This window comes from Ixodes scapularis, unplaced genomic scaffold (assembly GCF_016920785.2).
Source record: "Ixodes scapularis isolate PalLabHiFi unplaced genomic scaffold, ASM1692078v2 PGA_scaffold3__209_contigs__length_174095766, whole genome shotgun sequence".
NCBI classification, from domain to species: Eukaryota; Metazoa; Arthropoda; class Arachnida; order Ixodida; family Ixodidae; genus Ixodes; species Ixodes scapularis.
In genome coordinates this window covers 71967784-71984712 of record NW_024609868.1, presented here as the reverse complement: position 1 = coordinate 71984712, position 16929 = coordinate 71967784, and the positions used below count along the sequence as shown (strand labels likewise).

Below are 16929 nucleotides of genomic sequence, written 5' to 3'. Positions count from 1 at the left end.
GGCAGGAAGCTACATAGCATAAACCGGTGGTACTCAGTTTTAAAATAATATTATTTATTACTGGATGGTTCGCAATAACATCGTGAGAGGAAGTAACAACGTAGGATCTTTGGTGAGCGCCACTTTATTACGAATGCTGCCACCAAATTTCCGCATTGGCTTATACGTTTTTGCGTGTATCTTGAGGCCCGTTCACATACCTGAAACCGCGTAGGACCGACTGAGACAAGACCGGTTTTGCCTCAGTCGCTACTACTCGGTTGGAAATGTGTAAACGAGACTTAAAGGGGTGCTACAACGAAATTTCGGCGCTTTTTTTACGGTTTATATGTGTCCAAAGGAGCAGTATCACCTCGGACACACCAATATCTTGTTAAAAAAATACACGAAAAGGAATATTAAAACGAATTAAACGATTAGAAAGAGCACCTGGTAGTTGTCGTTAACGCCTCGCTTGTAATGCCCGTCTAGGAATCTTGGCAGATAGTGACGACGTTTGTCTCGGCTCCAGCCACGACGAGAACAGAGGGGAAAGAGGAACTCCCCTCTTCCATAGAATTACTTTTGTGCGTCCCAGACGTCGCTATTGTCCCTCTACAAGATTATAGAAGATTAACCCGTCCCTCGAAATTCTTACAAAAGCAGCCGTTTTGGTGGCTGGAACGACTAGGCCATCCTCTCGACGTCAGCCTCGCAATAGCTTCGCTCGTCCCGAGACGACCTACGTCACGATTGCGTCGGATGTCACGTGCTTTAAGCTGGGCCTTCTCCGAGCGCTTGCCAGAATGGGCCATTTATAACAAATTATAGAGCCACAAGGCTCAAGATACAAACGTGGGATTGTCATTTACGAATATTGTGGATCAATTCAACCCATTTCTGAACACGATGGATATGTTTCAAATTTCGTTGAAGTATCCCGTTAAGATACATGCAAAAACGACTTCGCGACCCTCAAAATACTCTTTCTGTTATAAAAAAAAAGAAAAAAAAAGGATGGCACGAATATAATATGGGTCTGGCGGAGCGTTGCCAGTCGTATCAGAAGACACCGTTGGCAGAATTCGCTAATCCGCCGCAACTCGCCAATTAAGATATCGTTCCGATATTGGTGTTATTAAAAGCGTATTATGGTAAAGCTTTGTTTCAGCACTCTTCAAACTATTCAAGATGAAATCATCTATTATGAAAAGCTTATACTTGTTACGTTTTGCAGCTTAATCCCATCCGCAGAAAATTTCTAAAGGATGATTATCCTCCGGTCTATCCCAATGGATGGTTTCCTATTCTGGAGTCTGAAGATCTCCACGTTGAAGAGGTCAAGCGGGTGGACGTACTGGGTGAGCTCAATACTTTTGAACCGATGAAACACAATTATCTTAATAAAACATTTGTACTGAAAGCTTAATATTGCGATATGTTATGAGCAAGCCAGGGTCATACCTAAAATGGAAATTTTCAGTGTGGCGAGTCATCAATTATAGCGTCATATGCTAGAGTTACGGCTTCTGTCGTAGGCCCAGTTAAGTATATCATTCCTAGTAGCCCCTACAGGAGCATCTTTGAAAACTTTCCTTCTAGCGTACGATATATAACCAAGCAACCCCGACATTCTGGGTCATTCGTCCCTTGCACCCCTTCTCGGTGGTTCTAAGCAAAACGTTGTAAAATATTTACTTAGCAATTAGCACTGCAGGCATTTTGAATGAACGGAGGTAGTACAATAATATTGAATACTATTTAGAATTTAATGAACCTATACGTTTTATTTTCGAGTCAAAAGCTTTATTGTTTGCATCGGGTTCTATGCAGTTTTGAGTATTTAGCGGCTTTTCCGCAGTTTTCTAATTTGTCTAGCGGTGGAAATTGCCGTTTCACTGTTGGCAGGATTTAACGCGGCTCCTAAGTTATATTACCGTTTTTTTTTTTCTGGCGGTTTATTATATTCATTAGTTTACATTGGTTAATTGTAAAGAGCTTAATTTTTATGGTGTTCGAGTCAAGTGGTCGTTATTTTTGCTTCTTGTGACGCCATTGAGATATTACCGTGGCGAACATTGAATTATATTTTGAACTGATTTTTGGCGTCCATGTGTGAACTTTCTTTCCAAGTCTGTCAGTCGACCCGGGCGAAGTCAACTATGGGATAAACTTTAGAAAAAATGAGTGCTAAAGGGTTTTAAACTTCGAGGCTGTTTACTGAAAGTTCCAGACAACGCCAGATGAGTCAGATACTTCTACTAAAGAATAGAGTCTTCTGACAGGCATGTGATTTTGGTTTCTGATGTTTTGAATTGCCATCAGATATTTCTCAAAAGATCGGTACCACATTTTATTATACAGGGTTTGCCCACTGCAGAAAAAGCCTGTGGTAATCGCAAGCCACGTGATCGAAGGACTTGTGTGGATAAAAGTACATTGTAGAACTAAACTCATAATATATTATTTACACAATCTAAATTATAGTCACACTTAAACAATTTAAAGACAGCGAAAGTTGCTCAAATAGTTATTACAACTCGTAAAAGCGGCCGCTCATTACGGATGGGGTAACTAACCACCTTTTGTGGTTGCTTTTTATTGTTTTGTTTTTCAAAATGGCGGCCCCCATGCCATTTTGTTTACTGGCTTCTCGCGCCCGCTTGCGTTGCGCCTTCGCTTTATTGTGACGTGCGCACCACTGGAGGACAACCATAGGTAATTTATTCACACGAGTTATTTCAAGCAGGCAGCCGTTTATTTTAGCTCTACATAGTACAATTGATACGAAAACGTTACAAACAGCACATGCAATGATGCGGGTGTTGACGGGTGTTAGCGAACAGACACGGCAGTATGAACAGTTTGTATATTAGCTTCAAGCTATGTGCATAAAAAATTATAAACCGGAGATATAATAAACATAGTCTAAACAGGTCGAGGCAAAGTCGCGGTAAAGTCATTTCAAAACAAATATTCAGGAAACCATCAAAAAAAAGAAAACATTGCGCAGACGCTGCATTGCTTCACATAACGAGGGTGATTACAAACCGGTAGATTTCACAGTAACCACAGGCTAATGTGGTTAAGAATAAAGCTGTATTTGGAGGAGATTTAGACCTGCCCGTCCTTTTCCCCCCGAGATAAACGTTCGACATACCTGGTCAGTTTTCTAGGAGGTATGTTAGATCTAGCCAGTCAATTTCTTCAGGACAATGTCTAGAGCTTAGGTTAGATGACGGCGGGCCATTAGAACTCTCCGCCTTCTGATCTGCCTAACGGGGTTACTGGCCCTTCGATAGAAATATCACCTATCATCAACAAACCGTAAGCACATGGAATGCCACTTTCTGACTGCAGCACCACCATCAAACATTGCCGTCCATGAAAGCGACCTTCTGATTGAGCATTCTTCACTCGTCACCCTCGCCATAAGCCTCACCTAATCCTGCTGTTGCTGATCACTGGTGATGTACCTTCAAACTGTACGCAATGTCTCCGCTCTCCAATGCGACGTTTGTGATTTGGGGCTCCACCGGAAATCCGATGATGTATCTCTCGCTTTGTATAGACGCCTCTTCTGGCTATCAACTGAGTGGCTTTGTGCGCCATATTAGCTCCCACCCCAGGCCGATAACCTCTTCCCATCCCCCAAGCAGCACGGAGCCCCTGCAGACCCCACCATCATCACCAGCTCTAGCAAGCAGCTCTCCGACCCGCCTCCGGCGATTGACATCGGCAGCGTTCACCGTTCGCACGACAACTCCGCGTTCGGCGTAGTTGTCGTGCGAGAAATGCGTGATTGGAGTTTGCAGACTCCAATCACGTTTGGTTTTTCAATGCTTCCTTCCTAAAGAACAAGCTACCTGACATTAAAGCACTGAAGTAATCTTTTCTGAATACAATATTCGCTGTGCACGAGACATGGCTGGACGCTTCAGTCTTTGGTGGGTAATTAATGGGCAATTAATAGATCTCACAAAATTCTCTTTATTCCAGCAAGACCGCCCCTCAACTGGGGGCGGCGGGGTCCTTGCCGTGTTAAAACACCTGTCATGCCAACGTCGCAACCACCTCACCCCTCCGGGTCTAGAAGCCATCTTCGTCGAGGTCTTTTGCGAACATGGAAAGCTTCTTCTGGGGTCTACCTATTGCCCACCCTACCTCCGTGAACAATCGTGCGGCCTCCTCGAAGAGAGCCTAAAGCGCATCGACCCCAGCAGGTTTTTTGCACTCTTCGTCTGTCCCACTTCATGACATGCTGTTAGACGTACTGGAAACTGCTGGCCTCGCCGAGCTTCGTCACGCGCCATCCTACATATGTCGAAACGGCACCACTACATTCCTCGACCTCGCCGTCATTAATAATCCAACCTTATCCCACCGCTGCACAGTCAAATCTTGCCTACCACTCAGTGATCACAGCGCTCTCCTCACCAATATCCATTGCTCAGCCCTTAAGCGAGGTCGTCAAGCCAAAGCGTTCCAGCAGTTATAAAAAACCGGTTTCCCCTCATCTCAATCAGCTCACCCACCTCGCTGCCTGGTCCATGGTGTTTGATCACCCATCGGCAGACGAGGCCTACGACCTCTCGCTCGACATATCAGCTATTCAGCACAATTGTGTCCACCTGAAGGATCAACAAGAGGCGCGGCAGCCTTCCATGGATGACAAAGGAGACTGCACCCTTAATCCGGCGGAAACACTGGCTATTCAAGAAAGCGCGAAAAACTCTAAATTCTACTCATCTTAACCAAGCCCACCAAGCACGTACCGAAGTCAAGCATCTCATCCATTTCTCCCATAACGATTACCTACACAAAGTAGAAGCAAAAGCAACCTGTCCGCCCCAACTCTTGGGCTTGTTTTCACTATCAACAAAAAATATTCAACGTGCGCCGGTCTTCACACATCCACTGCAGGCCCTATTCCAATCTTGACGACATAGCAGAGCTCTTATTTTACCACTTTTTTCTGGCCGCAGCGTTAGTCGACCCTACAACACCTAACCTTTGTCCTACCCAACCCACAACCCTGTCAGTCCATTCTTCAAAGTGAAACCAACGAAGCCCTTGCCGGTGTTAACTCCTCTCAACGCCCTGCACCAGACGGCACCCTCCCCCCCCCCCCCCCCCCCCGCATTGCTTAAATTCTGTGCTGGCCGTATCTCCCCCGTCCTCACTCGCCTCTTCAACAATTCTTTTCTCCCACAGCTCTGTTCCTAAAGCCTGAAAATTTGCGTCAGTAACGCCCCTCAAAAAGGGACACGGTTTTCCCTCAAGTCTGACAATCATTCATACCGACCAATCTCCATAACCTTCATCGTTTGCCGAACGAAGGAGAGTCATTAAAAAGCGACTCTTAGCCCACCTTGAGCTATCGAACTTCCTTGGCCCCCACCAATGCGGTTTCCGCCCCGGCAGGAGCTGGGAATCGGCCCTTGCAGCTGTCACCCATGCACTCAGCACCAGCCGCGACAACCAAACTCCGTGCAATATAGTCCAGTTAAACTTCAGAAAGGCTTTTCACAGCACAGACCACAGCTTGCTTCTATCCAAACTCCTACAGAGGGAATCTCCGGTATGAGGAATTAAAAAAACTAATTTTTCACATGACTACCTCATTTTGCAAGGGCTCTTTTCGTGATTTAGCACAAACTGGGAACACTACTAACAGGTAGGGTGTTCACTGGGCTAGGTTATGTGAGCCATTACGTGTCAAAGGTGTTTTGAGAAAACGAATTAAAGAACACTTTGTCCAAGCTCAAGAGAGACATAGTCTTGCTCTTGACCACTGGCTAATAGCGAGTTCGTTTGATGGCACTCGGACCCACGCGTGCCCACTCACAGCATAAAGCGGGTTTGTTTCTGCTGGCAGTCCACGAGTGCGTGCACTCTCCGAGCTCGTTTCAGCGCCGACAACCCATGCGTGCACGCACTCGCTGCACCTAGAAAATCGAGCGTGCGCCTCGGTCCGGCGAGGATCGGGAGCAGACGACGAGGGTTCGTGCGCTACGGCGTGTCATTTGTACAGCGGAACTGAAAGGAAAAAAATTAGATTTTCTGGTAAAACTCGCGTTCCGGGGGCAACGGAAACAAACGCGACCTTGAATTGTGAGCGTCTGGAATTTTATGAAAGAAGCAGTTGACAACCCGTGCTTTATTTACAAGTTTTTAATCGCTCTGTTGTCGCACGGACGCTAAAATATACGAGTGTGTAAAGAAATGCTCAGAAGAAACGCATCAGCGGTTCCTGAGATTTTTGTCACCATTGTCATGTCACCACCGGGAGAAACTTTTAACATTTGTCAAAAAATCTCCCTCAGCAGAAACCTGACCGCCCAATAAGCACCTGAGAAAGCTAAACATTGCAACTTTACCCGAGGCTTGGAAGTTTAACATATACCGACGTCAGCTATCTTGCCACGTCGTATTTTGTTTGAGAAAGCTCTCGTTCTCGACGCCCTCACCAAGGCTAAATTCTGATTCCCCTGTAACCATGATCGAAATTGAAAGTCCCACGAAACGTTTTGCTGGATATTCCAACAGACTAGTTTTAAGTCATACCCTTTCAGTGGTTCACGCATAATATCCTGCTCAAACGGATCAAGCTTCTGCGCGGACAACATCATCAGTTTTTCCAGTGTAAGCGATTATACGAATTGAAAGATCGTAACCAGCTGCTTTGTAGTCAGCTGGTTGCGGAACTTTACGCCGTTTGTAAATATATCTACGACAACCCAGTTGCCTGAAGCCATCGCCAATAAGAACTACAGGTTGCAGCGACCAACGTTTATAGGTAGCGACTGCACTCTCGCATTCCCACCCATCACGTCGAAGAGAAAGGCGCTAGTTTCGGTTTGAGGTCGGTACTCTTTCTACAACATAGATGGCGACAACATCAGTCTGGACTCGGTGCATTTGGCAAGTTTATTTGAGGCCAGTTCTCCGTGCGACACTCCGCGAGTGCGATGCATTTGGGAGAGAACTGGAACGGTGCCAGTGCGAATGAAATGAACTCGCCATGGCACAACATGATGGAAGCAACTGGTTATTGTTATCTTCCGGTGACTACAGAACGAGGCATACGACAACCAGCCGTGGTTGTCGTGCTGATGGCAACAATAGCAATATTCAGGAGCCTGAAGTTCCAATCGCCATAACTGCTCCACACTTTGCATGCCAAATGCTGAGAGACCCCTCGTAAAAAGCAGGACTTGATTTAAGTCGTTCTCACAGTCTGCAACCTGGTTCGCTGGTTGCAACTGCATAATGTTTTCCTTCTCTAGTGTCTCATAGATGCCGTAAATTACTGTGTGTCAGTGGTATACCAGAAACTCTCTTTCTGGCTAATGACTTGAAAGGGGTTTTCAAGACAGCCCTGACTGAGACAGATGGTAATGAAGAAGAAAGTCCTCCCAGCCACTGTTTTTTCCCAGATATGCAGAACTGCCGCTACTGCACTTACCCAATTATTTACGCAGTTTGTCATATGACGAGCTGTAGATTATTGTCAAGTGATCACTTGTGGCTGCGACATTCCTAATTGCATAAGATATCATAGGATAGACGCTAGAACCCTCATGAGCATTGTTATGCTGCACTGTCAATTTCAGTGGCCACACTACAGCCACAGTGTTTCAGCCTCATTTTACAACTAAAAACTGCTGCCGCCCTTTCGAGCTATTCAGAGCAACGAAGCAAGGTGTGTGAGAGCTCTACGCAGTGGAGTATACTCCCACAATATGTTGTCACGTCCCTCAGTCAAATGTTCCGGTTGGCTCGATGGTGCCGTAGATTTGATAACGCCTTGCAAGCTGCGGGAGGATGAGTCGAACTAGTTCCAGTAACAGTTCAGCTCATGTACGAATATGACCAGAAAATGCTCATGCCACTTAAGGACGGAGGTCCACAATTTTCCCAGCATAGGGTCTATGATTTTCTTCTTGCGGCCCAGATGATGAGCTGCCTTATGTAGTTTTCTCACCTTATCCCCCTGGTTACTGACGGTCTTTGTCTCGGGTGCCCGGCCCTTACAGCTTGCCTCCACATGTCTGTCGCCCTCGCGGTATTCTCTTTAATTCTCTGAGGAACCGTCGTACCGGAACAAGAAAGTAACAGCTTACTGTGAATCGACGAAGTGAGGCACACCTTATACTTTTAAATTAGAGAAGTACTGTGGGTCTTACCGTATGACGTGCCGAGCGGAGATAAAGTATGTCTGGAGCTTGACGGGAGGCTCTACGCATGTTGAACGACAGGTGCCGGATGCTGTCGTACCCACAAGGTATCCCGAGGAGAGAGAGAAGACAGGTTTGAGAACAAAAAACTGCATGTTCGAGCAATCCATTTTTTAGAGGTACATATCGTTAATTCCCTTCGAGGTACGTCCATCTGACTAGTCAATTCAAAATTATGTTCAATGTACCCAGTCAACTTGCTTAGGCTGTTTCGCCAATATATAATGACTGGCAAATTAACTTTTTAAAGTGTTACGTTTTTTATATATGTTTATATTTTGATGCCAACTTCTTTTTTATGCAGATCAGCAAACTCCAGGTTTGCTCCTGATTAGCGTCTTTGCCACGATATGAAGTGGTGTGAAACCATCGATGCTTGGAGGTTGCGAAATCATTAAGCGTGAACAAGCAATTCATTACGTTCGATCGTTTTACAAGTCACGTCCGACGTGCACACGCCTGAGAAATTAACCGGCTCAAATACGCTGCGTTGAACAGAAGACGATCGTGCCATGCCTGACGCACAGAGAGCACGAACACTTTAAGAAATGTTTGCCTCTTGCCTGAGGAGGTCCATTTAGAACACATTCATAGCGTGATCCCGTAACTGACGTGACATTAAAACACCAAGCGAGGATCAAACCGAAAGGGAAATATACAGTACTTGAAAAGATACATTCGCAGAACAGCAACACCGACAACGCCGACAATGCGACGGGCGACGTTTAAAAACATGGCTTCGGTTAGGGCAATTAACTTCTAAAGCTAACGGTCACTGCTAAACTTTTCATTTCCATATCGGTTTATTATTATAGCCTAGATTATTATATTTTCGAAAAATATGAGCATTAACGCACTCAAATAATTTTATTAAGATTCTTTTTAGCCTTTTTATTTTTCACACCTTCAGTTGTCGCCATCCGGCTTGAGGGGCGCTGGGTATGCGCGATTACCGGAAGTGGCCTTGAGTGGGACCGCTGGTTATGAATCACTGGAATCTGGACTACGTATGAACATCTGCTTCGGCACGTAGGGCTAGACAACACAACCAGTAAGAGTAAAACTATGCAGTGGACTGTGCATGGAAGCACTCTGGAGTGCTTCCATTTAAGTCTACTGCATGAACCTGAAAGGAGTTTTTGTGTTGTTTTAGACTAATTACAGCAGTAAATAGTGTCTAAATATCCTTCTCGGCCTGTGTCTTAAAGTTAACGGTTGTCTAGCGGTTTCAGGAACTTTTTAAGTGTTCTTTTAGTGTTGAACACGAGTTTTTTTTTTAACATGTGTAATTCCTGCTCAGCCAAATGACGAACGGTACTGTTCACGGTAATATTGATAGCCCCAAGTTCACAGCAGTTGTAGGAATTATAATTTAACTGATTTCATGAAAGTGTTGCATTCCTCGCAATAAAACGGAATGCACCGCAATGCTGCCCGTAAATGAAACCGACTCCTCACGTAGCATCTACAGAATATCTTTGAGTATACTTTTAAAAGGTACATCGCATTATATCGCATCGCAACACCACTTGCGCCATGGAAAAACAGATAACAATACTTTCAATATTCTATGAGAATTAGGGTGCCTTAATCTATGCGTCTCAGCAAATACCAACTAGCCCACCTATTCATTTTACTGCAAACAACTAAGCTACACTACAATAAACCAGCAGACTGATGCGCTTAAAGTAATAGCTCAAAAGGATATTCTTACCCACTCAGCAGCAACACTTTCAACATTTCGGAATGTGCCATGTGTGATCCTCCTTAACGTCGATCGCTCATTATATCAATCAGGTTCGTGCAGCATTTGTCATTGAGTCGTAACGAGCTTCCGACATGTTGCAACTATGCTAAATATCAGCGATAGTTGCTCTGAGACTCGAAGCTAAGAAATCCTGCCTGGAACAAGGAAACGTGCTTTACGGTTTCACAGGATTGGAGCTTGTGGCCTTTCGCACCAAGGATGGAACCGCCCATGTTATGGATGCATACTGTCCCCACCTGGGAGCCCATCTTGGAGTCATGGGCCGCATTGTGGACGGCTGTATCGAGTGCCCCTTCCATGGCTGGAGGTTCGACAGCTCAAATGGGGTCTGCAAGCACGTACCGTACGCTGCTAAAAGTGAGCTGTTCTGTTGGTTTTGGCAATGCCAAATGTGTTGGGAAATAATTTGAATTGTAGCCCCATAACTGAACTAGGCCTTCATTACCACAACGTGGACATGGTGTTGGGAGCTCGCCTTGCTTCATGCTTAACCCAGAAAACAATACAAAGTCTTTCCGGAGACGACTTGCCGTCGAGTACCGTACACCATAACGTAGTCGACCAATAAAGACATGGACAACAATACTTTAGAGTTAATATTTGAAGAATTGGCAGTTAGGTTTAAGATTAATGCAATCGGCGGGCTATAAAATGTATAGTACATTGTCTTTTGTGCCACGTAACTCAGCTGAAGAGCCACTGTGATGTACGAGACGTGGCAGTATATTCCACTGCGACGTAATCATTTAGCTTTATTAAATTTTCATTTTTGTCCTCTCTTCGCTTCTTATGATAGCTATGGTTTCGCATTTGTTTCTAAACACCCGTTTATTTTCATATATAATATGAATTTCGTCTGTAGTTTTAAGTTTTAGAAACAACCTACTTCTCAACAAGGAATTTGTATCAGAAGTTGGAAGCCATACGATGACTGTCTGTTTGCGTTACTTTTAAAATTGGCGAAGACTAGACATTTATTCGCAGTCAAGACGCGCTACCAGCAATATAATATAAACATAAGTTACTTTGACAAAGGAATCATAGATGAAAAAAAAAAAAAACGGTTAGTGCCAGGTTGGTTTTTAAAAATTGTTGTTCCAGGGCAAGTTTCTGATCGTAAGCCCTTTGCTGGCGAGTGGAGAATTTTGTGCTTAAATTTTATTTTGTAAAAGCACAAGACGCTTTTCACCCAGGTTGTGGTCATAAAAACCACTACTGAGAATATTCTACAGCTCACTTAAAACTGAAAACATGTGAAGAACGTCAGAGGGTACCAAAAATCTCGCTAGGTTTCAGTTTCTTGGTATCGAAGGTGCCTTTCACACCTTCATTCGTAGGTCTTACGTGACTTTAAAGTGTGTCGTGTTATTTAAGTGACACACACACGAACACACACACTAACACACATACGCATTATATTTTTGACAGCTTTTTTACATATTTACATTACGCCTTTAGATGAACACGCAGCTCCGCTGAAGCCAAATTTATGCTATTCCAAAAATTCTGCTTATACAGGGATCCGATGTCACGACGTAGATTGTGTGCTTCTTAACACCCAAATGTAGCGTTGGTTTCCGCTGGGTTTATTAACGGCAATGACTGCTTCTTCTTGAAATAAAGCACACATAGTTTATAGTTCCTCTCTCGTCAATTCCAGTTCCCGAGTTTGTGACGCTAAAGAAGTGGCAGACCGAAGAGCTCCTGGGACACGTATTCCTATGGTTCCACGCCGACGGAGAAGAACCGTCGTGGAAGCTGGAAGACGTGCCGCAGATCACCAACGGGGAATGGAAAATGTTTCGACGCTACGAAGAGAAACTCACCTGCCACATCCGAGACCTCGCTGAGAACGAATCGGACCTGACGCACTTCCGCTACTTTCACGGTCCAAACCTGTTCGTCTCGAAGGAGGAGTTCTCGAAGAACGCCGGCGACACCAAATGGGGACGATTCCTGACCCATATCTGGACGCCCAAATGGTACACCGAGGACCACAAGTGTAACGTGGACATCGACGCGGACATTTTGGTGCTGGGCAGGTGTCCGGCCTTCCTGAGGAATCGCACCTACCTCAGGCTGCATGGGCCAGGGTTGCTGATGGTTCGCCTCGAGTGTAAATTTGGTGTGCAGGTGACTGTTGTATCGGTGACTCCGGAAGGGCCTTTTCAAGTTCGGGTTGTGCACAGGATTCACTTTGAGCCGAACACGACTTGGCTCTTCCGTTCCATTTCAACTAAAGGTTATGTTAACTCGGTAAGTGTCAATAGCAACATCAACTCTTTAAATCCCACAATTTAATTTGCGGGTAAAGTAGAATATTATGACTTCTTCACCCCCTACAATGTAAGCGCCGCATCACAAAGGATAGACCAGGGTGTAAGATAGACAGGTGGGGAAACAAGAGCCAAATGAGCGACCCGATTGTAAACCCCTCGGTTTTCTATTTTTTGTGGCGCAATCTATGTGGAGCACCGCGAACTCTCACTCCGGGTGGGCGACCGGTGTCGACCGGCTAAACTGACTGAGATGGTTTCTCGTGGATTTTCAATGGTGGACTGTCATGCTTTTGGTTTATTTAGCGCACTCTCTCATAAAGTTCCATGCAAATCCGATTCCAATTTTTTTCCTCTCGTCGCAGCGCCATCTGTCGCAAATCTGGGGTACCCGCAAGCAGACGAGTACACAATCCGGTCACGGCGCTGCGGTAGGCTTCTATGGGCCGTTTCTCCACCTGTATATCTTACACCCTGGAATAGACATACTTTTACAATGCGAACTTAGGCAATCGTAGTTGCAGTCCCCCCCTTTCCACAAACACACACACACTATTGCTTGGTTGAAATACAGAATCACTGAATACAAACAGAAAAGTCCGGATTGACGTTTGTTATCTATATATTATACTCCGTTCGCCCTTAAGCTGGGACTGCGGTGGGAACTACGTGGCCGCCGGAACAATCAACCGCCTCACTCCTATCACTGGACTCGGGTCTCGGCACGTGGGTATGGCTGGGATAGTGATTACGGGTCGAGAGAGAGAGGCGTATGACTGGCCCAACGAGGGCGTATTATACGTTACTGAACTTTCAACGCACGCACTGGCATACGACATTTAGCAGAAGAGTTCTATTCCTTCTGCTTAAACTGATACTCATATCTCAATAGACAGAGGTGACAACGAAAAGGTGATTGTTGGAATAGTGTATAGAGAAATTATATTTAAGAGAAAATATGACTTCCTTATCCAACATTTCAAACTGGGATGATTGTAGGCACACATGGACACCATCCTAAGCTAGACCTTGAGAGAAGGTAAAAGGAAATAACGGACAACATTTCAAAACATAAAATCACCAAAAATGAGAGTCAAAATCTCAATGTGAGAGTTCTACTGTCGTGTTGTGTTGTCCTTTATTTTTTTCTTTTATGCCTCATGCCTCAGTTTCTAGTACTTTCTAACCAACTCGTCTGCATAGGCTTTAAATGGCCAAATACAATACCATGAATCTGGAAGACTGCGAGAGGTTTTTTCGCGTTTCTTTCAGGAGTTATTTCTTTTGGTTGTGTACACGATTCTTATATCATGTATTATAGCTACTAATTCGAGTGTTTCTTCAAGTTATTATCGACACGTTATCCCCTATATTTATATGCAATCTTTTAACGTGTATATGTGAAACTACTAAGTGGAACTATTTAGAGCAACTTTAGTTTAGCAGAAAAAGCTAAAACTCCTTTCGTACTATTTATTCGATATTTTATTCAATGTGCAGCGTGAAAAAAAATAATGCGGTTAATTTTCTTTTCAGTTCGAAAGAGACATGCTGTTTTGGAACCACAAGGCGATGCAGACTAAACCACCGTGGCAGAAGGACGATCGGACAGTGATCGAGTTCCGGAAGTGGTACTCTCAATTCTTTAGTGCGAGCAGCCCCACATGGAGAGACATGCGGGATCGTACTTACGAGTGGTGACCAAATTATTTCTAATGAAAAAATAATGGATTTTCAATTATTAGATTGTCCAGTATATCATCCCTTCTTCGCCCTACAAGTTTGCAAAGTGGCTCTATCTTATCTCCGATAAGGTAACGGATTGAGCTCTCAGAAGACATCGTAAAATTTCAATTTAGCCAACTATCGAATAACTTCCCACTGAGAGGAGATAGTGTAACACATTATGCTAATCATACGCGAGGTGACAGCTATCTGCATATATTTTGCTTCGCCAAGTTCTCCATTCGGGAAATACTTAAAGCCACGAGCTCGCAGCTGCGCCTAAACAATGCTACAAGCATTACCTAAAATTAACAAAAGCAGTTTACCAAAAGAGGCTCCATCTTAGACTAAATTAGGATAGGATAGAATCAGGTTTTGACACTGATCAATATCCGTATCCTATCGATGCGTGCCAGTAGGTTCTTCGACCGTAAGCCGCATTGAGTGACAACCCGCGTAGCCTGTAAACACGTGCACTCTCACCTATTGTCTTCTTGTAGATGCGTATCATTTTCCAAGCCAGTCGTCTGTTTTAACAATCTGTTCAATAATAAAAAGGAATAAGAGAGTAAAAAGAAGAACAAGGGTAAGACAGAACTCTTCGTTACCTCACCCGCCGCATCTGAATGTCTTCTCAAGTGCATGATGATGCTCGTCAGTGATACTTTTGGCTATGGGGATCGTAGTGTGAAATAATGCAAAATAAAAGGACATATATACTCACTACCTCAAATGAATAGAAACTGTAATATTAAGGGGCAGAGTCACTATAGCTCCTTTCACTTTACGACGGGCCGCGGAGGACGCTACGAGTCGTCGAAACCAGTCCGGGGCCGTGTGAAAGTCTCGTGACCTTCGAGAGGGGTGCTCGGCGCCCGGTGCCCATTGGCACGAGATACGTTCACGTCGCTGGATCGGCTGGGATATCCGCTACGGTTTATCTTAAGGTAAAACGAAGAATATCGGCGAACGTGCCTTACTGGGATTCTGATCAGCGGCACCGCAGTCTGGCGTCCCGCAGTGAGCAAGTTACACTGACCTTCTATTGATCGGTGCGGTACTGTTGCGTTTCCTCAAGCTGACTCCAGGTAAGGGTGAGAAAGTGTCCAAAAGTCGGGCAAAACGGCTTTAATTTAAAGGCAGACTCGTTTGTCAGAAAAAAAAAAAAAAAGACCTGGTGGTGCTGAACTCCATATAGGCTGAACTCCATGTAGCGAACGTTCACGGCGGAATACACGATTCAAATATGTACAGTCACGCGCCGCCGCGTATTTGTTCACCGATGAACACCATGAGACGAACAAGCGGCGAATGCCTCCGACGCGTACGGAGCGACTGTCACTGTTGCCAAGGGGTAAAAAAAATATTCACTGAATCCACCCATAAAGCTTTGTTTAAACACGACATATTCGTAAAAAGCGCGAAACAAGTTTGACGAAACGATCACGTAGTGGATAATAATGTACTTTTCAGCCTAATAGGCCTTCAAGTGTCTCTGGCGAAACACATTGTCCAGATGCGGCGTGGAGAATGCTTGGTCTGTAACACTTTGCATCGGAGCCGGGCGGACGCCAAACCGCGTAGTGCGTCCTGATTGGCGAGTGTCCTTCGCCGAGCGTAACCCGCTTCTGGTTGCGCAGTTCGCCGAGCTAACAATGGAGTGTTTTAGTAAGTCGTTCAGTCACTCTTGGTACGCTATCCGCAGTCCGCTATGTCCTTCGATACATGTAGCGTAGCAGAACATCCATTTCAAGTTTGAGTAGAACATTCACAAACCGCTACACGTTACAGCATTATGAGAGCTAACGCAACGCCACTAGCGGTTCTTTCAGACACCAAGGCTTGCGTAAAACAAAAGTGTGTGAAGCACAACGAGGTAGAGGGGCTTAGAGTGATAAACCGGAAGTTCGGAAGTGGCACCCCCCCGGTTGCCGCCATATTTTACGCAAATGTGACCACTCGTCACGTGACCTCCCAAGAGCCGTGACGTCACAGGTAAGATGGCAGCGCCCAGAGCTGGCGGATGCGAGTTTGTTCGGTGCGCGGTAGCCGTGATGTGCAGCTGCTTTCCGACGACTTCGGGCTTCTTCGTGCTCGCTGACGCAGGTATAATGTGAAAATATGAAGGAATGAGACTTTATACCGTTTTTGCGCAAGATCGTTCTGGATCATCTGGATATTAACGCTTGTGAGACAGCATCGCCGTACCGGTGCTCGGATTCCGGGATGTGTCCGAGGACCGATAGAACTTTGAGTGCTTTTAACATGAAATTTTCGCATTCTCTTAGCTTTGTTTGAACGTTGAAATATCTGAGAATCTACGCGAAATGTATACGTCGCGTTAGGGCCTAAGGGAAGTTGGTTCAGCCCTCCGTCACCGAACAACCATAGCAACTTTTAGCGAGGAAGCTCCTGCGATTCTTTTGTGCTAATCCACGATTCTACATTCGATCGCTTTTCTTCCTCTTTTTTTGTGTGTGTGTGAGTGCGAAGTGCACCCTTATTTTCAGCTACGAGGATGGCGTTTTACTGAGTATGGGGAAGAATAAATCGTTGCAGGCACCTGCTTCAAAGCTATTCGACTTGCTATAAGAACAACTGTTTTGGTGCATGCATAGATTAACTGCGCATTTTTTCTGTTTTGTAGGATTTATTGCAGCTATACTCTTTTCCATCAAGAGTGCATTGTATTAGTCGGTCAATTATTTAATTGTTCTAATTACCTGGGTAAGATGATTCATATTTGTGTTCATCCCTTGCCTGGAGAGCAGTCTTGTTGAAAAATGTTGACTACCATTCCTTTCGGTCTCTTCAATAGACTCTTTTTAAAAGTGTGGGCTGTCTATACTTCGCATCACCGTTACTTGGAAAAGGCCAACCGCCACAGCCCCCTCGAGCCAATCAGAGAGACGGAGCGAAGGTGTGTGACAAATCTGTGCAG

The 16929-nt window shown here is 45.0% G+C and overlaps 1 protein-coding gene across 1 annotated transcript; it reads left to right on the top strand.

Moving 5' to 3' along the window:
* Positions 1-64: 64 nt before the first annotated feature.
* On the top strand, positions 65-13964 carry LOC120847759 (cholesterol 7-desaturase nvd-like). Its single transcript, XM_040219622.3, has 5 exons — positions 65-112; positions 1217-1340; positions 10156-10344; positions 11648-12243; positions 13800-13964. Exons 1-5 carry the CDS (start codon positions 65-67, stop codon positions 13962-13964), a joined length of 1122 nt encoding a protein of 373 aa, XP_040075556.3.
* Positions 13965-16929: the final 2965 nt, after the last annotated feature.

What these genes read in the sequence shown, in the direction of transcription:
- LOC120847759 (XM_040219622.3), top strand. Translation starts at nt 65, where the DNA reads ATGGTTCGCAATAACATCGTGAGAGGAAGTAACAACGTAGGATCTTTG. An exon ending in GTAACAACGTAGGATCTTTG is followed by an intron (nt 113 to 1,216) that starts GTGAGCGCCACT and finishes TACGTTTTGCAG; the next exon opens with CTTAATCCCATCCGCAGAAA. An exon ending in CGTACCGTACGCTGCTAAAA is followed by an intron (nt 10,345 to 11,647) that starts GTGAGCTGTTCT and finishes CGTCAATTCCAG; the next exon opens with TTCCCGAGTTTGTGACGCTA.